We start from the raw sequence: 22428 nt of genomic DNA, 5'->3' as shown, positions 1-22428 counted from the left end.
CTGTCAAATAAATAAATAAATAAAATCTTAAAAAAAAAAAAAAAAGACATCTGATACAGCTATTCCATCCTCTGAATTAATAATATTCCTCTGGAGGGCGCCTGGGTGGCTCAGTTGGTTAAGCGACTGCCTTCGGCTCAGGTCATGATCCTGGAGTCCCTGGATCGAGTCCCGCATCGGGCTCCCTGCTCGGCCGGGAGTCTGCTTCTCCCTCTGACCCTTCCCCCTCTCATGCTCTCTGTCTCTCATTCTCTCTCTCTCAAATAAATAAATAAAATCTTTAAAAATAATAATAATAATAATAATAATATTCCTCTAGAACCATTAGGAAGAAAGAAAAAACAAATCTCTTAGTAAGCTGTCTTCTAATAACATATAACATTACCACGGTTAAAGAGATTTTTACAAAGCAAGGCCGCTAGCAGCAGAAATGACTAATGGGTGTACTGTGGGCAAGGCACTGCTCTAAGAGCTTCACACATTTGTCTGCTCACTCCATCCTCAAACCCACCCTAGGAAGGTGGTTCTAGAACACCTGCTTTACAGTCAAGGAAAGAGACACAGAGAAGTCAAAATCCATACCCAAACCAGCAAGCTGAGTTACAGCACTGGGCTCTAACTCCACAGTGGCAGTCCTTTCAGAAAGGAGGCAATTTCTCTCCCTCTCAAGAAGTTAGGAATTATTTTAAAGTTCCCACAACAACTTTTTGAAAACCTACTGTAGAGGCTTTAACACTTAACATTCTTGTCTAATTAGAAAATGTCCAGAATTTTTTAAAGCTTTCTCAACTACAACACTAGGACAGGCAATCAAGAGAATCTATAATATTTATCAGGAATATATTTTATAATTGCCACAGGACTGAGTCAGGAGACAGATATACATAAATATACAATTAGCCACAAGTAACCAATATGTTCAACCAATACCCTGGTAATCCCAGTCCTGACAGGCTAAAGAATATACAAGTCTTTTTCCCTCTTGGTAAATGCATTATTAAGCTTGGAGTGGCTAATTACTAGATTTTCATCAGTGACAATATAGGTTCAACTGAATAATCTCTTAAAAATTACCCTAGATTAAAAAAAAAAAAAATTACCCTAGATAATCTTGACTTGATCTTTAACTTTTTTTACTTTTATCTTTTTAAGTAATCTCCACCCCAAACGTGGGGCTCAAACTCATGACCCCGAGATCAGGGGTTGCAGGCTCTACCGAATGATCCAGCCAGGTGCCCCTGGTCTTTTAAATCCGTGTGGTAAGAAATGGCTTTCCCCAGAACTTTAAGTTAGTAAGTCAAATAAGTGGATTCCTACTTAAGTCTTTAAGAAAGCAACACTGCTCTATAAAAGAAGCTTTTTTATCACTGGAAGCCGGCAGGAATTTTTTCCCATCCATTACTGTGACCGCTAACGCAAGGCAATGCCACCACAGGACTAAAGGGTTAAAAAGCTTTTGGCATTCCTCTGACCAATCTGAATGCCTACAGATTGCCTATATTTCCTAAATAAGAGTTCTGGAACAAAACGCATAGCTTTAAAAAGTGCTGCTCCATTTTTTTACCAGAATAGTCAACATGATGTTGCGTTACCCAATGTACGCACACACACCCCACGTACATTTAGACCAGCCCTTCCTTCCACCGTTACACGCTGTGTTTGTGAAATGCGTGACCTCAGTGTCAATTTAAGCTTCTTTTTATCTCTTTATTCTATGTTCACTAAACCAAACACTTAAGTGACCCATCTTACTTCATAATTTCTCTTAACCATTCAGCAATGAATGCAAACCCGAAATCAGAATTATCCCCAGGGTTAAAGATTCTAAGATTTTTTGTTCAGTGCCTTACTAGACTTGCGATAACAGAGATTTCAAAATAATATAGCATGCCATATGGTCAAGCCCAGATAATAACATTGAGAATATCTGTTACCAATCCACTAATGCTCTTAAAAGCCAAAGTCTGTAGACAGTAAGAATTTAATCCAATTTGGAGACCAACATGAGCCAAAAAAACCCAACACGGGCAGAGAAAAAAACAATAAATGCCAATACTGCATTTACTGTCTAAAATCAATGTTAGTCATTAAAGAATGTATTAGCTAAAAAGCCAACTGATGGTAGGTAGGTAAGTCTAAAGATATCCTGAAGACCTTTCTCAAAGCAATCTGTAGAAATACAACTTTTTCAAACAAACCAATGGAAGACAGACAGAAACTTTTCGCAAAGTAAAAAGTAACAGAACAGAGCTTTGAAAAATAAGTTAACTCCTCATAAAATCAGTCCCTTTCTCAAGCTGTCACTCTAAGTCTACCAAGGTTATTCAAGCTTTGCAATCAAAGTCACTAGGCATAAAAAAAAAATTTGAAAAGAACTTTTAAGTTTTACTCTAAAAAAAAAGACAGTACAGGGGCGTCTGGGTGGCTGAGTCAGTTAAGTGTCTGACTTTGGCTTGGGTCCTGGGTCCTGGCCCGGAGCTGGACTTCCCACTCAGCAGGGAGTCTGCTTGTCCCTCTCCCTCTGCCCCTTCCCCGACTCATACTGTCTCTCAAATAAATAAAATCTTAAAAAAAAAAAAAAAAGGACAGTCATTATTCTGCAGTCTTTTAAGAGTCTTCTAAGTCTGCTCTGAGATGAAAATTCAATCTGAGGAAACTTACTGCAACTGCCCCCCAAAACACAAGTAACTCAAAATATTAAACAAAGAGAAATCTTTATTATCATTAATGTCCTTCAATGGACATTAATTAAATGGCTGAGTACTTATGTGACGATATCCACACAGCCCCGTGGTGAACGCCAGTATCATACTGGAGGAATAGTTTCTGTCCAATAGGTGTTCATGTAAGAAAGGCTCAATTCTGAGTCAAAACTGCATGGTTGAACAATTTCCTCTATATGCATACTCTTGAATCATTCCAACAGAAGATGAAATGTAGCCCTAACACTGGTCCCCCAGCAGAAGAAAATGGGAATAAGTCACAGGCACAATCACAAAACTTAACTTTGCTTTCCTCAATTCTCACTTCTAAGAAAAACTTGTAGCACTTCTAGGGTCGGTGAATCCAGGAGCATGTAAGCAAGCCAGCAGTCCCCACCTGGAGAGAGGCCTTGCAGCCCAGCGTGGCAGCCTCCAGAGACCCCACCCCCAACAACAGCCCTCACAGGGTCTGACAGGATTGGTCTCTAACCAACCATTCCAGATACTCTCCATTTCTGGCCAGTTCTAGTTGTTGGAAAGTTACAGCAAGCCGGAAGCTACCATCCCGTTGTGCTGTGCAGAGGTCCTCAGACCTGTTTCCAAGTTGGTGGCACCAACTCTGTCCCCACCCACACACCCAATATTAGTAAGGAAGCAAAAAAGGAACTGCCTATTCACTTTCTTGTTGCAATATGTACCTTCCGGAAGAATCTAGAATAGACCCTATCTTAACAGAATCCAAACTAAAACCTTGCTTTCAAACAGAGAACCCCTCTGCCCCCCAGAATACTGGAGCTTCAAATTCGAAAACGGAAAATTAATGTAAAATTCTTACTGATAACAGTTCTCTAAAGACCTTACTGTATCTAGAGTTGAAAGGAACTTCTTACAGAGCTAGTACTTCCATTTATTTGCTAATCGTAAAAACAATGTACGTGTTTTCTCAGTTAATCATCTCTTAAGCAGCTGCTTGGCCATCAAATATTGAGATCGGTGCAGTCAGACGGATGGTAAAAACGAAAACACACCAAAAGAGCTCCCCCAAACTAAACCTACAGACGAACATGTCCGCATCACTGACACATAAATTCAGTGTTCTGCAGCTGTCAGTGCCCGGCAACTTCCCTTTCCAACATGACAATTCACACATCGCTGGTTTTTCAGTAAATGGATCTCCCGATCCCAATAAAAAGCTTCCATAAAGAGGAATTAGGCAGACACAGCTACTTCTACTTCCGTATGCTAACTACGCAATTTAAAGGACTTGAGACACGTTTAAATACCTTCCGAATCACAGACAATTCGCAAGGAGAAATACGGGGGCGGGGGCCTTCAAAGCCCGAGGGCTCCGCCGCCCCCCGGGCGGAATTTCCGGCTCAACTCCTCCGCCACCCCCACCCGCGGCCGGCCGAGAGCTCGCAGGGCCGAGGGGGGACACGCAGCCCGGGGCTGCCTCCTCCCTCTCCCCGCGCCGCCCGGTCCTTCTCAACGAGGTAAACGGGGCCCCGACACAGCCGGGCGCCGGAGGCCGGGAGCGCGCGGCGGCGACAATGGCAGCCGCGGCGCCGCGCCATCTTGCAGCGGGCCGGCCGAGCCATTCATTCGCGCGGGGACCCCGGCCCGCCCGTGCCGCCCGGCCCGGCCCCGCCCCGCCCCGCGGCGCCGCCCCCGGCGAGGGGCAGCGACGGCGGGCTCGCGGTGCGGCCGCCTCCCGCTTTCCGCTAAGGAGAGAGCGCCTCCCGGGCTCTTTGTCCGCCGGCCGCGCCTCCGCTTCCTCATTTCACGGTGCCCCTTCCTTCACCGTGTCGCCGCCACACACCAAGTTCAGGGTCCCCGAAAAGGTGCCTTTAGAACAGCGATCCTGCCGCGAAAGGACGAGCGCCCCGACCCGCGGCAGAGCGCCGCCGCTCCCTTTGTTCTCGCGGCCCCGGCCCGGCGCACAGCCCCCGGGGGCATCGGGCCCGACCCCACACCTGGGACCCAGGGCCGCGGGCCTGGAGCCGGGACCCCAGAACTCGGGCCACACACCTGGACCCAGGACCCCACGGCCCCCCCGACCCCTGCCCCGGGGCCGAGCTTCTGACCCGATCCCGGCCACAGAGCCCAGACCCCGGCCGCAGATCCCGAGCCCCGGACCTGCGACACCGGCCGAGGACAGGGGCCCGGACCCAGCCAAAGCCCGCACGGCCCCCGCCCGCTCCCGGCCCGGGACCCCACCCGGGCGGGGCAGGAAGACGCGCGGCCCGCGGCGGGGTGGGGGCGGGGAGGGTGGGGGCGGGGCGGCTCGGGCGGGCGGCTGCGGGGGAGGGGCCGGGGCCCGGGTCGCCGGGCAGGGGCAGGGGCCGCCGCGCTCACCTCGGCGCCTCGTCCCGCCTGGCTCGCCCGCGCCCCGCCGCCTCGGCCGCCTCGGCCGCCTCGGCCGCCGCTCTGGAGGTGGTCGCGCTCGGGCCGCTCCGCGGGCGCTGCGGGCAGGTGCGCCGGCGAGGATCGGTCCGGTCCCGCGGCGGCTGCTCCACTCCCGCGCCCGCGCCCGCTCCCGCTCCCGCTCCGCCGCCGCCTCCGTCCGCCCCTCAGACGCCTCCAGCCATCGGGATGGGCGCGGCGGCCCCTGCCCGCAGCCTCGGGAAACCCCACGCCGCGTCACCGCGCACGCCGCGCGCGCGCGCACGGCCCGGCCGCGGCCCCGGCGCGCGCACGCCAGCGCGCTTCCTCCCAGCGCCGACCCGGGAGCGTGCGCGAGCCACTTAAAGGGGCCGCGCCCGCCCTAGAGGAACCAGCTTGCGGAGGACCCCGGGCCTGGTCCGTCCCTCGCCGGTGCCCTAGGGGCTGCGCGCGGGGCCCTGCGCTAGCGTGGGCCTCCCGGCTGCGCACCCGCTCAGCTTCCCAGCCAAGGGGACGTGGGTGGAGGCTGCAGAACCACAGCTGGGACTCTCCCGGCCCTGCACCCGTCCCCCGTACACGCATCCCGCACTACATCCCGCACACAGGCCGAGTGCTCCCACCTGGCATCCTGCACCCGGCATTCAGCACCCCGTACCTGCACTGTGCACGGGTACCCGCACGTGCACACACCCAGCCCAGGCCGGCTTTCAGGCCTGGGGGTGCAACCAAGCTGACTGGATCCCACAGGGACCCACACTGACGGGGTCGGCCTCTAGGGAAGCCCAGCTTCTCCCGGCCGGCGAGTGGATGCCCACCAACCGAGGGACGGGGGAACAGGGCCAGTCTCGGAGATGGGGCTCGTGTGAGCTTGGGCAGGTGCAGGCAGTGTGGTCTCGGGAGGTCAAGCCTAAGGCGCTCCTGGTGGGAATGACCGCCTGGACAGGGAGGTGTGACCACAGAAAAGAGTGTCAGGAGGGAGAGGGTTGGTCAACCTCTAGGAAGGCTGCTGAGAATTGACGCCCCCTCAGGTGGGAGCAGAAAGGAGGTGAACGTGGGTCATATGTCATATGTCATATGTCATATATGTGCAGCCCATAGATATCCCCAGGAATGTCGGTGGAATGGTCCCCCACCACCACCTCTGTCTTTCCAACTGGCTCCTGTCTCCCCAGTTCTAACAACTAAGCTGGTCCCTGGCAGCCCAGTTCCCACGGGCTCCCTCCCTTTGGATCCTGCAGCCCCTGACCCTCATCACCCCAGGCCAGATGCAGACCCCTTTTCCTCCAGGCCTGTGTGTATCCTTCTAACCTGGAGCCCATACCTTCCCACCCAGGTGTGGGCTGCCCCCTGTCCCTCCCCCTCCCACTCCATGGGATCTCCTACCAGCATACAAGCACGTCCGCATCATTCGTGGAGCCCTTCCTCAGTTCCTGCCACCAGATGCTCCAGGCTCAGCTTACACTCTACCTGCCCAGCCCTGAATTCAGCCATTTCTGCAAAGAGCCCTGGGGTCTTTTAATGGGGAGTGGTATTTAGAGGCCAGGCTCAGGGCTCCAGGTGTGCTCACTGCTACCATTGCTTCAGCAGACAGAGCTAGGGGACGAATGCATGTGCAAGCATACGTGCATATGCACACGCACACACAAACACACACAAAGTACCCCCCCACCATGTAACCAATCTCCTGTGATTGCTGCCACGCACCCTCCTCACCCCTCCACTGGACCACCACAGTGCCCACCCCAGCAAGGAGGTCCACCTTGCTCAGCGGACATGACAGTTTCCATTGCCCATCCCACAGCTTCCAGGTTCTTCTGTCCTCCTTGCCGCTCCTTAAACACACGGGTCACCACATCCACACTCTGCCCCTGTGACTCCATCTGCCGAGGAGGGTCTCCCCCATTACCTCCCGTCACCTCCACAGAGAGGTCTCCCCCGGCCCCTACCACTTTGTCCTTCCCCAGTGCCTTGTTGGCTGCATTTCTCTTTAGCTCTCATTCCTGAGACCTCACATGGTTTCATTTGTGGGCGACTTTGCTCCTTGCGCATCTCCCCTGACGAAGCTGGTACTTTGACTCCCTTGTCCCCTGCTCCTCCCACCAAGTAGGGTATGAGGCACACAGTGGGTCCTCAGGGAAGGCTTATGGGGTGGGTGAGAGGGGTGTGAGTGATGCTCTGTGTTCTGAATGAGAGGGACAAGACTCAGCATGACGACCAGAGGGACAGGGGAGTGGGGAGTGTCGGAATCGAATGGTCACTGCTGTCCAGCACAAGGCTGGCAGCCATGGGGACTCTGCGGTGCTGCACGCTGCTCCGGAGGAGAGGTGGATGAGGCAAAGTTGGAAGGATGAGTGTCCTGAGATCGGCAGGTGGGTCCCAGAAGCAATGGACTCAAGGTCCCAGGCTCAGGGTCAGAGACATCCCTCTGAATCCAGCAAGTCTGATGCCAGCCTTCAGTGCCTGCCTACGCCCAGGACTTAGAAAAGTGGAAATGAGGAGGGAGAAGGGGAAAATGAGATGGGAAAGGAAGAGGAGAAGGAGGAAGGGGGAACAAGGCGGGGCAGGGCCAGCAGCAGAGCAGAAAGAAATGGGGGTGATGGTCCCTGTGGAGACCTCTGTACTCCTGTGGGGATGAGAAGAACCCTGGGGGACCCTCAGAAGCCCTACTCCACCAGCCTGGCCTGACTGGGCAGCAGGGGTGCTAAGAGGGCCGGCCCAGGGCTCCCCTGTCCCACAGGCCACTGCAGGCCTGATTGGGCCCATCCCTAGTTACACCAAGGCCACAGAGCAAGGCCACACATGAGGACACCAGGCCAGAGCCTGCACCAGCCATCTGAGGTTTTGGGTGTAGACCTGGAGCCCCCAGCTAATCTGTAGGTCTGTGGGGTAGGGCAGGGCCTTCCCTGGAACTTGCCCTGCAGCCCAGGCCTGAAATCCTCCTTTACATGTTTATGGATGGGTGTGAGGGCAATGTCAAGGGGAAGGTAGGATGAAAGGAGTAGAGAGCCCTGGGTCCTTACTTCCAGATCCCCTACACAGACTAGAGCCTCCTCCCCCTTCAATGCATAGAAGCCGCAGGGTCCCAGGGTTCTTCTCCCCACTCCAAGGCCAGTCCCCAAGGAGCAGGGGCCTTCTAGCCCTGGGGACACATGGCCCTGTCGAACCTACAGGAGCTTCTAGCTTCCAGCCAGAGACCTTTGGACCTCCGGGGTATGAAGGGCACTCTGGGGAGCCTGCCCGCCCTCCCCTCCCCTCCCCTCCACCCCTTTTGTCCAGGCCTCCTGCAGTTTGGGCCCCCATCTGCCGCCCAGCCCCCTCCTCAGTGGGGCATAAATCAGGGCTCATGATGGACCCGCTGCCACGGAGAGAATTTGTGCCCAGCTGGCCAGGAATTTAGGCTTCTCCTGATTTCCTGGACACATGCCTTCCTTCTCTAGATAAGTGGCTTAGAGATCGGCCTGAAGTCCTGAGTCCATGGCCACACCCTGTCAGCTGCACCCAGCCCACGGCCAGGCCAGCCAGGTGGCTGCAGGGCTGAGCAGAGCCTGAGGCTGAAAGCAGTGGCCCTGGCTCAGCGCCCAGCCTTCACTAAAAACCTAGGGTGTGCAAATGCATTATTCAGATGCTCCCCCCTCATCTGCTCTTTAGCAGGAAATGGTCTGACCGGAAAGTAGGTCTTTTTAAATCTGAATTATTCAAACAATTTGTGCACATGACCAGGACCCAAGCCCAGGGGCTATGCTCCAAGCCTGGCTTTAAAGGGTCTCAGGGCTGTAGGGGCCGCTCCCTTCCCGCAGTGCATTGTCTGTTCTTCTACCGCAGCCGTCCTGCCTTGGCTCCTAGTAGGTGAGGCCCCTGGCCCCAGAGGACAGGCCTAGCACGAGGAAGGGAGGGAGAGGGTGCAGAATGTAGGTAATCCAGAAAAAGCACTGATCAGTTCTGCGGCAGCCAGAGGCAGGGTCTGGTGACAGAACGGGCTCAGGATGGTGAGGAAGCCCGCCCCTCCTTCCTTCTCTCAGCGGTGCCCTCTCCAAGTGCCCACCGGGTGCCAGGAAGGCCCAGGTCCACCCCGATGTGGGGCAGGTCTGCTGGAAGGGACAAGGGGAGAGCGGGATGACCAGCGGAAAGGTGACCATCGGTGGAGCAGAGCCCGAGGCATGGCAGGAATTGTGGTGCGGGGGTTGGAGGGGTGGGCAGCTTCGGAGCCCAGGAAAGGGTCAAGGCCTGAGATGGCAGGGCACGGTGTGCCTTGTGGCCTTAGGGAGCATGCTGGCTATTTCCCCCTGGCTGCTGTCAGACTGTGACGGACCCCTGGACCCCCCCCCATGCAGCAGAAGCAGCCCCTCTCTCTCCCAGGCCTGTCCCTTGTCCCTGAGTCCCCCACCATGCCTCTCATGACCTGACCTCCAAGCCCATGATCCTCCCGTCACCTCCCTTTGGTCACAAAGCAGACATCCCTCATGGGGGCCACAAAACTTGGGGGGGGGCACTGGAGAATCAGGAAGTGCCAAGTGAGGGGGGGACGGCAAGCGCAAGGCAAGTTTCCCCTGAGATTTGGAGCAGACACCCAAGGGAAGGTCCCCGTGGCCTTGCCTCTCCCAGAAGGAGCCCTCCCAAGTGGGTTGAGACTGTGGGGGCCGTGCTCAGCTCCAGCAAACATCGGGGCTGCCTTCCCAGGACACCTGTAACAGGAGAGCCCACCTTCCTCTGTGGGGATCTGTGTGGCGGGTACTTCTGGTCGCCCCGCAGATGGGGGGACCTGCACCCATAGAGCTGGAGAGCCTGGCTCCATCCAACGGCTCTGGGGCCACAGACTGGCCCAAGCAGAGGCTTTTCACATCATCCTTTTTGGAGTGAGACAAACCTCTCTAATAGAGAAAGATGCAACCATTATCGAGCAGAGCATCATTCCCCACGTGTACCCCAGAAACGTGTGCACCCACAGGAATGCACAGATGTACACAGGCCAGTCGGGTCAGCCAGGCTCGGGGTACCAGGTAGCGGGAGCGTAAACCAGCTTATGTGAAGGAGGCAATCCGCTCACTCAGGGGATGCAGGAGGTATCCCTGCATCCAGGAGTTCCTGGAGGCTGTCAGGGCCCGTCTTCCTGTGATCTCCAGCCACAGTGCTCCCAAGACAGATATCTGTATGTTGACCCCAGGAAAGCTCTGAAGGCCCTCTGTCAGATTTTGTGTGGCCCTGGAGGCAGGGAAAGGAGGGGCCGTGGTTAGTGCCCCGGGCTGGGGACAACACGTACTCCCCAGGGCAAAGGTGGGTGCTGTCCCCAGGAGGAAGAGGGCTTCTGGACAGAGAAATGCACAGGGGTCCCTACCTGCCTCTTGGCTAAAAGCAGGGTTTGGGCAACAGCTGAGCTACTTATAAAATGAAGCCTCTTTTGGTTGCTGGGTTCAAGGCCCGCAGACGCCCCAGTTCCCTGTGCCCCAGCCTCTGGCCTGCTCCATCCTGAAACAGGATGCTGGAGGCAGAGCCACAGCCACCTCTGGGGTCTCTGGGGGCACGGCATTTCCAGTTCTGGGCTGGGTGGCTCCCTTGGCAGACCTTCCCCCAGCGGCCCACAGAAAGCTGGACGCTCGCCCGCCCAGCCCGGGAGTGCGGTCGCTAGCCATACCACAGGCATCCTGGGCCAGGGCTGGGAGCACCGAGCCAGGGACCCAGAAAGTGTGATGTCCACTCAAGAGGGACCAGGGTCAGAGAGAGGCACACCCAGACCCTGACACCCAGGACCAGGTGAAAGGGGGGAATGCAGGGAGGCCCCAGTACCCAGAGTGGATGGGGTCTCGGAGAGAGAGCCTGCTGGGTGGGGGTCTGGGGGCGGCTGCTGCCTCAGTCAGGCCTTGGGACTCTGGGTACCCCCTCACCCCTGACCTGGCCAGGCCTCCTATCCTAGGTGCCGCCAACAGGCTGGAGCATGCTTGGGGGCGGTGGTCCCTGAGGCCAGGAGGTGGGGACACAGGCCCAGGGTTGCACATACCATGGGTAAGCCACACCGGCTTGGTGGACTGCAGGCCCATGCAGGGTGACTGAGGCTTCTGCCTGCACCCCAGCCTGAGCCCAGGCTTGACACTCCCCCCCCCTGGCCAGAGTGGGGGCAGCCTGCACACCACCTCCCCCCTTACTAGCTCCTGCAAACATGATGAGCAGGGCCTGATGGGAGGAGGGATGGTGTGAGGATCCCAGCAACATGCCCAGGGAGGTGCTAGGCCTGTCCTGGTCTCTAGCTCTGCCGGCCTGCTGCCGCCGGTGCCCTGCCTTGGGGAGGGGCACCCTGGCTGTCGTGGGGATTCATCTCCCCACAGATAGTGCTCTGGGACTTAGCTCCACCAGCACCTGCCAGGTAAACAGCTTGCATCTATGGCTCAGCAGGCAGGAGGAGGATGGGTGGTACAGTGCCCGGGCGTGCCTGCTAAGCCTTCCTGAACCCATTGCCCTGTCCAGCCCAGCCAGGGAAGGGGCAGCCCAAAGATGGACCCAGGGGCACCCCGAGGAGCCTGGACTGAGGTCATCTGATAGGAAGATGCCACTCAAGGCCATTTCCAGCAGGTGGGCAGGCATTGAGCGGCCTTCCCCAGAGTTGGGGAAGCAGGACAGAGTCAGGACCAGCGGCATAGCGGGGAAGGGGTGTGGACCCCCGGTGCGGCCACGTTATGTGCCATGCCGTGGCCGCTGCGGCACGTACTGAGTCATGCCACATCACGTGCCACATCTTTCACAAACTGCCAGGTCATATCTGCCAGCCCGTGCCACCCGGGTCTTGACACAGGGGCACACCCTGGCCCGTGGGACACCTGATGAGAATAGCCCTTTCTCTGGGCCTGTATCCTGGTCGTTGTCCCCATTGCCCCTTCTCTGGCACAGACTTGGAAGGACTGTAGTCTCCAAGAAAAAGACCCCTCCATACCGCGTGTCCCCTGAGGGGGCAGGGACTCAGCATCACGGCCCAAGCGCCAGTGTTCCCAGCCCACCAGCTCAGCTCATGGTATTGGGTCTCCATGAAGAACTTCCTGCCCACAAGGCACCCCATACTCCCCTCACCAGCAGGGGACACCCCTCAGGTGCTCCCCCACACAGGGTTTTCTGTTTTAGATCATGGTAAAATACACATCACATAAAGTTTACCACTCAGACCCTTTTGAAGGGTACAGTTGATTGGCATTTAGTACTTTCACCGCATTGTGCAGCATGCCCGGCGTCTCCTTCCAGAACATTTTCACTGGCCCAGAAGGAAACCCCATGCCCATTGAGCAGTCACGTCCCATTCCATCCCCCCAGCCCCTGGCAACCACTGACCTGCTCTCTGTTTCCATGGATTTGTCTGTTCCAAGTACTTCATATGAGCAGAATCATATAACATGAGATCTTCTGTGTCTGGCTTCTCTCAAGGGTCATCCACCTTATAGCAGCGGTTGGTGCTTCATTCCTTTCTACGGCTGAATAATTCCATGCACAGATACACCGCACTTTGTTTATCTGTTCATCTGTTGATGGACATTTGGGCTGTTGCCACCTTTCGGCCATTGTGATTAGAGCTGCTACAATTGTTAGTGTGCAAGTTTTTGTTTGAACACCTGTTTTCAGTTGTGTGGGGTTTTTTGGGTTTTTTTTTGTATTTATCTAGTCGTGGAACTGTGGGGTCATACATAGCTCTGTGTCTACCCTGAGGAACCACCAAACTATTTCCCACAGCAGCTGATCTATTTTACATTCCCAACCAGCAACACACAAGGGTTCCAAATGTTCCACATACTTGCCGACACCTGTGACTATCTGCCTTCTTGATTGTAGCCATCCTAGCGAGTGTGAAGTGGTTACCGCCTTGTGGTTTGATTTGCACTTTCCTAGGGACTGGTGATGCAAAGCTTCTCTTTGTGTGCTTATTGGGCACGTACATATCTTCTTCGGAGGAATATCTTATTCCAGATCTTTGCCCTTTTTTTGAACTTTTTTTTGTTATGGTTGTTGAGTTATAAGTGCTCCTTATATATTCTGGACACTAGACCCTTATCAGATATGTGATTTGTGAATATTTTCTCCGGTTCTGTTAGTTATTTTTTCACTCTGTTGATAGTGTCATTTGATGCACAAAAGTTTTTAATTTTGATAAAGTCCACTTTATCTCTTTTTTCTTTTTTGTTTCTTGGCTATTGTGTTTCTGGTGTCACATCTAAGAAACCGTTGCCAAATCTAAGTTTATGAAGATTTACTCCTGTGTTTTCTCCTAAGAGTTTTATAGTTTTAACTCTTACATTGAGGTCTCTGACCCATTTGGTGTTAATTTTCATATGTGGTGTGAGGTAGGGGTCCAACTTCATTCTTTTGTGTGTGGATATCCAGTGTTCCCAGCACTGTTTGTTGAAGACTGTCCTCTCCCCATTGAATGGTCTTGGCACCCTTGTTGAAAATCAATTGACTACACATGTGAGGGTTTCTTTTTAGGCTCTCCATTGTACTCCACTGGTCTATATGACTGTTCTTATGAATACCACACTGTTTCAATCACTGTAACTTTGTAGATTTTTAAAAAATATTTTTAATTTTTATTTTTAAGTAATCTCTACACCCAATGTGGGGCTCAACTTACAACCCTGAGATCAAGAGTTGCACACTCCATGGACTGAGCCAGCCAGATGCCCCAAATGAAGCTCTGATTTGTGGGTTTTATGCCAGAAATGTTTCAGGAGCCCGTGAGTAGAGTGTCCTGGGTCAGGTGCTCACCCCTGGCCAAATAGTGGAGGACACCAGAGCATATGGCCCACAGGGCAGACCAAGAGGGACAATTTTATTTTTTGAGTAATCTCTATACCCAATGTGGGGCTCAAACTCATGACCCCCAGATCAAGAGTTGCACGCTCTACCAACTGAGCCAGTCGGGCACCTTTGTTTAGGTCTGATTTATTTATTTATTTATTTATTTATTTTAAAAGATTTTATTTATTTATTTGACAGAGAGAGAGACAGCGAGAGAGGGAACACAAGCAGGGGGAGTGGGAGAGGGAGAAGCAGGCTTCCCGCAGAGCAGGGAGCCCGATGTGGGACTCGATCCCAGGACCCTGAGATCATGACCTGAGCTGAAGGCAGACGCTTAACGACTGAGTCACCCAGGCGCCCCAAATAAATACAGATTTTTAAAAAACTATTTGAGAGAGAGTGAGCAAGAGCACAAGCAGGGGGAGTGGGAGAGGGAGAAGCAGGCTTCCCGCCGAGCAGGGAGCCCGATGTGGGACTCGATCCCGGGACCCTGGGACCATGACCTGAGCCGAAGGCAGACGCTTAACGACTGAGCCACCCAGGCGCCCCCCTTGTATAGGTTTTAAATTGGGAAGTGTGAGTCCTCTGACTCTCCAACTCTGTTCTTCTTTTTCAAGATTGTTTTGGCTATTTTGAGTCCCTTGCAATTCCATAGGAGTTTGAGGAACTACTTTTCTCTTGCTGAAAATAAAAGGCCATTGGCATTTATCATCTACTTCTTAAAAAAAGATGAACTCAGGAGAAGGCCGTGGGTGGTGTCTCAGTCTTCCTGCCATTTGGAGGCAGTCAGCTCCCTTAGGGCCTGTGGCAGTGAGGACGACAAGTCCTGTCATGGTGATGGGAACCACTGCGGGTCTAAGCAAGGGAAGGGCCCCCTCTGGCTGCCTCAGGGCAGGGTGAGCTGTGTGGAGGGTAGCACAGTGGGCTGGACAGGCTGGACAGGGCCATGTATTCTGGAATGGGGAGGCTGTGGTAGGTCAGGGATGAGGGCATGGAAGGAGCAGGGGCGACACCAGGGTGCCTGTGTGAACAGCTAGGTGGCGAGCTGGGAGGGTGGGGAGGGGCAGCTAGAGGGAGTAGTCTGATGGGACAGGAGGAGAGTGTGCTGTGTCTCGGATCTCTCCAGTCTAAGATGCTTATAGATGTTGGGTGGAGAAGTGGGTGTGTGGTGAACACGCCACAGGCCAGTGAAGGGCCGTGGGGGAGTGTGTGTAGCTGAGGATGTCCCTGAGCTGCCAATGTCCCCCCGCCCCCCGGGGGAGAGGGGTGAGAAGGAAGAGAGCCCCAGAGAGAGGGAAGGGACTTTGCAGACAAAAGGGTGGTGTGGCCAGGGAAGTGGGGTTCAGCATGGGGGGGGGGTGTCCCAGGAATGGACACAGGAGCTGCAGGGCCTCAGAGTTGGCCTGGAGGAGAGGCATGTGTGAATACAGCCAGGAGGTTGGAAGGGAAGGGGCTCAGTGGGGAGCCAACTTCATGGAGGCCTTGAGGACCAGGTTTGGGAGCAATTCAGAAGGAAGGGGAGGTCAGTGCTTCCTGTCACCTTGCCTCCACTCCAGTGCCCCTCTGCAATAAGCCCCCAGTGCAGCAACCCACCTCAGCCCCGCACCACTGCCCTCTTTCCACTGCTGGGTGGCATGTCCTTATTTACTGGTTCTTGCTGTTCGGGCTCTCTGGGGAGCAGAGACCCCCTGACCCAAGGCAGAACGCTGAGCAGGCCCTGAATAAATGAATTGCACACAGGTGGTGGTGGGGTCTTGTTCCCTGGAGGGCCCCTGCACCTGGTCCTGTTGGGCCCCCTTAGCACTGTTCAGCCAGCAGGGGGAGGACCCAGCCCTCACCCTGGGTCTCCTTCTCTTTCCCTTCCCCACCCTGGCGGCTGAGGGAGTTGACCTGGCCCCTCCTGCCTGCCCCAGCTGGTCCTCCCTCAGACCAGCTGCCCTCATGCCCCTATGTGTGGCCCACCTGTTAGGACAGTGGGATTGCCTTGGGAGCCCTGGCTAGGACCCCTGCCTAGGACCCAAGGGCCTTCTTCTTTCTTCTTTCTTCTTCCTTCTTCCTTCTTCCTTCTTCCTTCTTCCTTCTTCCTTCTTCCTTCTTCCTTCTTCCTTCTTCTTCTTCTTCTTCTTCTTCTAGATTATTTATTTATTTGACAGAGAGAGAGCACAAGTAGGCAGAGTGGCAGGCAGAGGGAGAGGGAGAAGCAGGCTCCCCGCGGAGCAGGGAGCCCGATGTGGAGCTCGATCCCAGGACCCTGGGATCTGACCTGAGCCAAAGGCAGACGCTCAACGACTGAGCCCCCAGGCGCCCCCCCAAACCATCTTCTGAAGTGAAGGTGGGTGCTCAGGGAGCTATAGGGGTATCTGTGGGAACAGCAAGGGGGGTCACTGGGTCCCCACACTCTTCTGCTCCCATTTGTTCGTGGTCACCAGGCCCTGCTCCAAGTCAGGTGGGCACTTTACACTCAGGCCAGGCACCAGTGCATGTCGCTGGGGCAGGCAGAGGGTAGTGGGACCGCGGCTGCCTCTCTGCAGGACCCCTGCAGCACCGCAGTCCCCCCCCACCCCCCCCAGGGCCCCAGTCCTGCAGTGCTGGCCAGCCCCGGCTCTCTCTGAAGGTGCAGCCTGCCTCATCTCTGGAGGCTGCCACTGGGGCCTGAGGGCTGTTTGTTAAGAATCCTGTCCCTGAGGGCCAGCCCACCCGCCACCTGGGAGGTGATGCAAGGTATGCCTGGGAAGGGCAATCAGAGGCAGGGCGGGGCAGGGGGGCCATCTGGCCTGGAGAAGGGTCGTGTGCAAGGGCAATGGTCTCAGAGGCTGGAGGATGGGGCACCTGAGGAGGTGAAGGAGGAGATGGTGGGCTGGGACCCCAAGCAGTAGGGGTGCTGGGAGGAGCCAGGAGCACCCACAGGCCCTTGGGCTGCCCCTCCTGAGGAGGCTGGGCCTGCAGGCACGCGGTGTTTTGGAAACCAGCAGGTGTGGCTAGGCCTGTGGGGCGGCTGCCTCGTGCCGGGGGCCCTGGAGATCTCCCTGTGACGCCCATCTGGGACCAGCTGGGCCCCGCTGTAGTCCCCTGGGCATCTGCCCAAGGCTCATGCCCAGACCTGCTCTGGGGTAGCTGGGTGGGGGAGGGGATGGCTTAGCCTGCTGGATCAAACTTCTAAGGGCCTGTCTGTCCTGCCCCATTACCCCTCCAGCAGCCCCTGGTGGCCATGGGGCCCAGACCTTGGGTGGGCACTTTGGTGCCCAACCTCTGAGATACACCATGGGGAGGAAGCCACTGAAGAGAGTGCAGGGTGAGGGGCTTTGGGTCAGCCCTGACTGGGCACCACTTGGGGCACGGTGGAGGGCAGGATCATGGGTGCCCCACCCCTGCTGCCTGGCCCTGCCCCACAGGCCGTGGGTGCTGCTTTGGGCTAGGCTCAGTGGAGAGGTAGGGTAGGCAGTCCCCCTCTGCAAGGGGCTTCACCTGGAGCCTCAGTTTCCCCTCTGTGCAGGACGGACCTCCAGACTTCTACCCCCCTCTGGCTGCTGGGCCAACTGGAACGCCCGCCCCTGCAAAGGTCTGAGGCTCTTTTTTTTTTTTTTTTCCTTTTAAGGATTTTATTTATTTCTTTGAGAGAGAGAGAGCTCAAGCAGGGAGGAGAGCCAGAGGGAGAAACAGACTCCCCCCGGAGCAAGGAAGGAGCCTGACGCAGGGCTGCATTCCAGGACCCTAGAATCATGACCCGGGCCAAAGGCAGACGCTTGACTGAATCGCCCAGGCATCCCAGGTCTGAGGCTCTTGATGCATTTAAAACCTCTTTTAGCTTTGGACAAAATGTCCTTGGTGTGGTCACGTGTAAACGAGACTGAGGGAGAGAAGAAGAGCCTCAGAGCCCCTCGGAGGAGCAGGGGTACAGGGCACAGGGCGCGCCAGCTGCGAGCCCCTGGGGGCCAGGACGGTCGCACAGCAGCCGGGCAGGGTCCCAGGACGCCAAGACCAGGAGCCGTGGTCCCCTGGGTGCAAAGGGCCATCTGGGGACCGGGTGCTTCTCTGGGGGCCTGGACATTCAGGGTGGGAGGCCAGCCCAGGGCCCGCGGCAGCTCCACTTTTCCGCGGTCGGCGCCCTGCCCCGCTCCCCGCCACCTGTGCGCGCCTTAGGGGTGAACGAAAGGGATATTTATGTCTGTTTTTCCCCTGACAAGAGTGGGACCTGAAGTGAGGCTTCGAGGGCAGGGTTATGAGTCGGAGGGCGGCACTAGCCGGCGACGCTGGCCCAGCTCCAGCCGCTGGACGGCGGACCCCAGCCCCCGTCCGGCCCCACGTGGCCCGCGAGCGCCGCCTGGTGCCGGCGTGTGGAGAGGCCGCGGGCCGCGCCGCTTCCGGGCGGGAGCCGCGGGCGGGGAGCGAAGGGCCGGGGGCGGGGCCCGCGCTGAGTGACGGGTAGGGGGCGGGGCCGAGGCCGAGAGGCGGACCCTGGCGGGGCCCGCGCCAGCGCGGCCTCGAGCTGGGCCGGGCCCGGGCGGGAGAAGCGCCCCCCCGGGCAGCGGCCGGGCAGTGGGCTGGGAGCCGGCACGCCCCAGGAGGAGCCCGGTGGCCGCGGTGGTTTGTTCCGAGACAGCTTGTGCTTCGCGCAAGCCGCCCTGGTTCGGCGCCGGTTACCGGCAGCGCCTCCCTCGCCCACTCCCTAAGCAAAAACAAACCCCTGGAACTCCTTCCGCTGCTTCCTCGTGTCTGGATTTCGAAATTAATCGCAATCGCGGCAGTCGGAGAAGGCAGTCAGATTGATGTGGACTTCAGTGTGGAGATTTCCTGGTGAATCAATAAGTGATCGATATTCAGACCCAGGGGGTGCTGGAGAATGATGTTCAGGGGCTGCGCCCGCACACCCAGCACGCGTGCAGAGCGCGGGGTGCAGAAGGTCTCACATCCCAGGACGCGCCCCCCCTGCAGCCCTGCAGCCCCCTCGCAGCCCCGCCAGCCCTGCAGCCCCACCAGCCCTGCAGCCCTGCAGCCCTGCAGCCCGGCCAGCCCCACCAGCCCTGCAGCCCTGCAGCCCCGCCAGCCCCGCCAGCCCCGCCAGCCCTGCAGCCCTCTAGCCCCCTCCCAGCGCCTCCAGCCCTGCAGCCCCACCAGCCCTGCAGCCCCGCCAGCCCCGCCAGCCCTGCAGCCCTGCAGCCCTCTAGCCCCCTCCCAGCCCCTCCAGCCCTGCAGCCCTGCAGCCCCTCCAGCTCTCTTGGCCGCTCTCCCTCCCGCCTTCCTGCAGCAGCCTTGCTTTGAAGGCTGTGTCCTGTGAACAGAAAACAGCAGGGATCTGTTTTGTTTTTCAGTCTGATAGTCGGTGATTGCTTTAAATGCATTGTTTTGATTATTGATGTATTTGGATTTCTTTTTAAAAATAAACAATTTTTTTAAGGGGGCGCCTGGGTGGCTCAGTCGGTTAAGTGTCCCATTCTTGATTTCGGCTGAGGTCTTGATCTCGGGGTCCTGGGATCAGGCCCACATGGGGCTCCTGGCTCACACAGAGTCGACTTGTCCCTCTCCCTCTGCTTGTCCCCTGCTCATGCTCTCTCTCTCACTCTCAGTCTCTCTCAAATAGACAAAATCTTTTAAACATTTAAAAAAATAAAATTTTAAAAAGATTAATATTTTATTTAAATTCAATTTAGTTAACATACAGTGTATTATTAGTTTCAGAGGTAGAATTCAGTGATTCATCAGTTGCATACAACACCCAGTGTTCATTACATCACATGCCCTCCTTAATGCCCATCACCCAGTTACCCCATCCCGCCCAGCCACCCTCAGTTTGTTCCCTAGAGTTGAGTCAAAATAAACTTTATTTTTAGAACAGTTTTAGGTTTACAGAAAAACTGCTGAGAGTACAGAGTTCCCATGCCCTTCACACTCGGTCAGTTCTGTTAGGAACATCTTACATTAGCATGATACATTTGACGTCACAGTCAACCAATATTGACATATTATTATTAATTAAAGTCTATGCTTTATTCAGATTTCCTTTTTTTTTTTTAAACATTTTATTTGACGGAGAGAGAGACAGCCAGAGAGGGGACACAAGCAGGGGGAGTGGGAGAGGGTGAAGCAGGCTTCCCACCAAGCAGGGAGCCTGATGTGGGGCTTGATGTGGGGCTCAATCCCAGGACCCTGGGATCTTGACCTGAGCCGAAGGCGGATGCTTAACAACTGAGCCACCCAGGCGCCCCATAGATTTCCTTGGTTTTTAACAACGATCCTCTTTGTGTCCCAGGATCCCATCTTGCGTTGAGTCATCATGTCTCCTTGAGCTCCTCTGGGCTGTGACAGTTTCTCGGACTGAAAGATTTTATTTATTTATTTGCGAGAGAGAGAATGAGAGACAGAGAGCAGGAGAGGGAGGAGGGTCAGAGGGAGAAGCAGACTCCCTGCTGATCAGGGAGCCCGATGTGGGACTCGATCCCAGGACTCCAGGATCATGACCTGAGCCGAAGGCAGACGCTTAACCAACTGAGCCACCCAGGTGCCCTTCTCTTCTTTTTTTTAAGATTTATTTGTTTTTTTTGGAGGTGGGGAGAGGAGCAGGAGGAGAGGAAGAGAGAATCCTAAACAGACTCCCTGCTAAGCAGGGAGCCCGACTTGGGGCTCCATCCCACGACCCTGAGATCATGACCTGAGCCGAAACCACGAAGCAGACACTTAACCAGCTGCGCCTCCCAGGCACTCCTGTATGTTTTCTTAGTATTTGTCCTTCTGAGACTGTCTTGCAGTTTCTTCCATGTGGTAGCAGGTGTCAGGAGTTCCACCTTTTTAAGGCCGAATGATAACAATTCCATTGTATGTTGTATTAGGGTTCTCCAGAGAAACAGAACATACACACAGATACACGTGTGAAATATATAGCGATGAGGCTTGGCCGCCATCATGAATGACACAGTAACTATCCGGACCAGGAAGTTCATGACTAACCGACTACTTCAGCGGAAACAGATGGTCATTGATGTTCTTCACCCCGGAAAGGCAACAGTACCTAAGACAGAAATTCGGGAAAAACTAGCCAAAATGTACAAGACCACACCAGATGTCATATTTGTGTTTGGATTCAGAACCCATTTTGGTGGTGGCAGGACAACAGGCTTTGGCATAATATATGATTCCTTGGATTATGCAAAGAAAAATGAACCCAAACACAGACTTGCAAGACATGGCCTCTATGAGAAGAAAAAGACATCAAGAAAACAGCAAAAGGACCACAAGAACAGAATGAAGAAAGTCAGGGGGACTGCAAAAGCCAATGTTGGTGCTGGCAAAAAGAAGGAGTAAAGATGCTGCAGTGGCTTTATCTGGTTGTGCAGATTTTTCATGAGAGGATCAATAAACTAAGAATGTTAAAAAAAAAAAAGAAATATATATATAGCGATGAGGAGATTGATTATAGGAATTGGCCCGTGCAGTTGTGGAGGCCAAGACGTTCCCCAATCTTCCCTCTGTGGGCTGGAGGCCCAGAGAACTGGTGGTGTGATTCAGTCTGAGTCTGACGGCCGGAGTGGCAGGAGGGCTGACTTGCAAAAGCAGGAGAAGATGGATGTTCCACTCAGGCAGAGAGCAAACTCATTCTTCCTCTTCCTCTTTTTGTTTTATCGGGGCCCTCAACAGATTGGACAATGCATACCTGCCTTGGCGAGGATGATTTCCTTACTCAGTTTATGAAATCAGATGCTTATCTCTTGCAGGGACGCTCTCACAGACATATCCAGAAGCAAGGGTTGACCAGCTGCCTGGGTGCCCTCAGCCCAGTCAAGCTGACACATACCATTAACTACCGCAGATGTATATACGATGTTTCGTTTATCCATCTGTCCATTGGTGTACATTTGGGTTGTTTCTACCTTTTACATATTGTGAATAATGCTGCTAGGAACATGGGTGTACAAATATCTGTTCAGGTCCCTGATTTTCAGTTCTTTTAGGTACAGACAGAATTGGAACTGCTGGGTCATATGGCCATTCTGTGCCTGCTTTCTGCAGGAATCTCCATGCTGTTTTCCATAGCAGGCTTAGTGTCCCACAGTCCCACCAGCTGTGCACAGTGTCCCAATTTCTCCACATCTTCCCTAACACTTGTTTTGTTTTGTTTTTTATCGTAGCCATCCTAATGGGTGTGAAATGATAGATCATTGTGGTTTCGACTTGCATTTTCCTAACAATTAGTGATGTTGAGCATCTTTTCATGTTTTTCTTTGTCATGTGTGTATCTTTTTTGGTAAAATGTCTATTCAAGTCCTTTGCCCACTTGTGAATTGGGTTGTTTATTTTTGTTGCTGTTGAGCTGTAGGGATTAAATATTCTGGATATGAATCCCTTATCAGGGACGCCTGGGTGGCTCAGTCAGTTAAGCGTCTGCCTTCGGCTCAGGTCATGATCTCAGGGTCCTGGGATCGAGCCCCGCGTCGGGTTCCCTACTCAACGGGGAGCCTGCTTTTCCCTCTACCTCTTCCCCTGCTCATGCTCTCTCTCTCTCTCAAATAAATAAATAATCCCTCATCAGATATGTGATTTGTGAATATTTTCTTCCAGTCTGTGGGGTGCCTTTTCACCCTGTTGA

The 22428-nt window shown here is 54.8% G+C and overlaps 2 protein-coding genes across 4 annotated transcripts in view; one reads left to right on the top strand and one right to left on the bottom strand.

Moving 5' to 3' along the window:
• GNB1 (G protein subunit beta 1) overlaps positions 1 to 5309 on the bottom strand; it is a 95654-nt gene extending 90345 nt beyond the window's left edge. For 2 of the 3 annotated variants that reach the window (XM_064590095.1, XM_054513178.2), the window contains exon 1: positions 5058 to 5308. The gene's annotated coding sequence lies outside the window, so the exon portion shown is untranslated. Of the gene's footprint in view, positions 1 to 5057 lie in introns of all 3 variants that reach the window. The other variant, XM_045898883.3, reaches the window with a different exon arrangement.
• Positions 5310 to 20697: 15388 nt separating this feature from the next.
• LOC123858489 (small ribosomal subunit protein eS24-like) lies at positions 20698 to 21248 on the top strand. Its single transcript, XM_045895536.3, has one exon. It carries the CDS (start codon positions 20748 to 20750, stop codon positions 21144 to 21146), a length of 399 nt encoding a protein of 132 aa, XP_045751492.1. The 5' UTR covers positions 20698 to 20747; the 3' UTR covers positions 21147 to 21248.
• The last annotated feature ends 1180 nt before the right edge of the window (positions 21249 to 22428 follow it).

This window comes from Mirounga angustirostris, unplaced genomic scaffold (genome assembly GCF_029215605.1).
Source record: "Mirounga angustirostris isolate CCGP_5_RB_7025 unplaced genomic scaffold, mMirAng1.0.hap1 SCAF_4, whole genome shotgun sequence".
Taxonomy (NCBI): Eukaryota; Metazoa; Chordata; class Mammalia; order Carnivora; family Phocidae; genus Mirounga; species Mirounga angustirostris.
Note: the sequence above shows the minus strand (reverse complement) of the source record. Positions and strands in the feature narration are given on the sequence as shown.

Excerpts from the sequence above, each read along its gene's own strand:
- LOC123858489 (XM_045895536.3), top strand. The coding sequence starts at position 20,748 with ATGAATGACACAGTAACTATCCGGACCAGGAAGTTCATGACTAACCGA.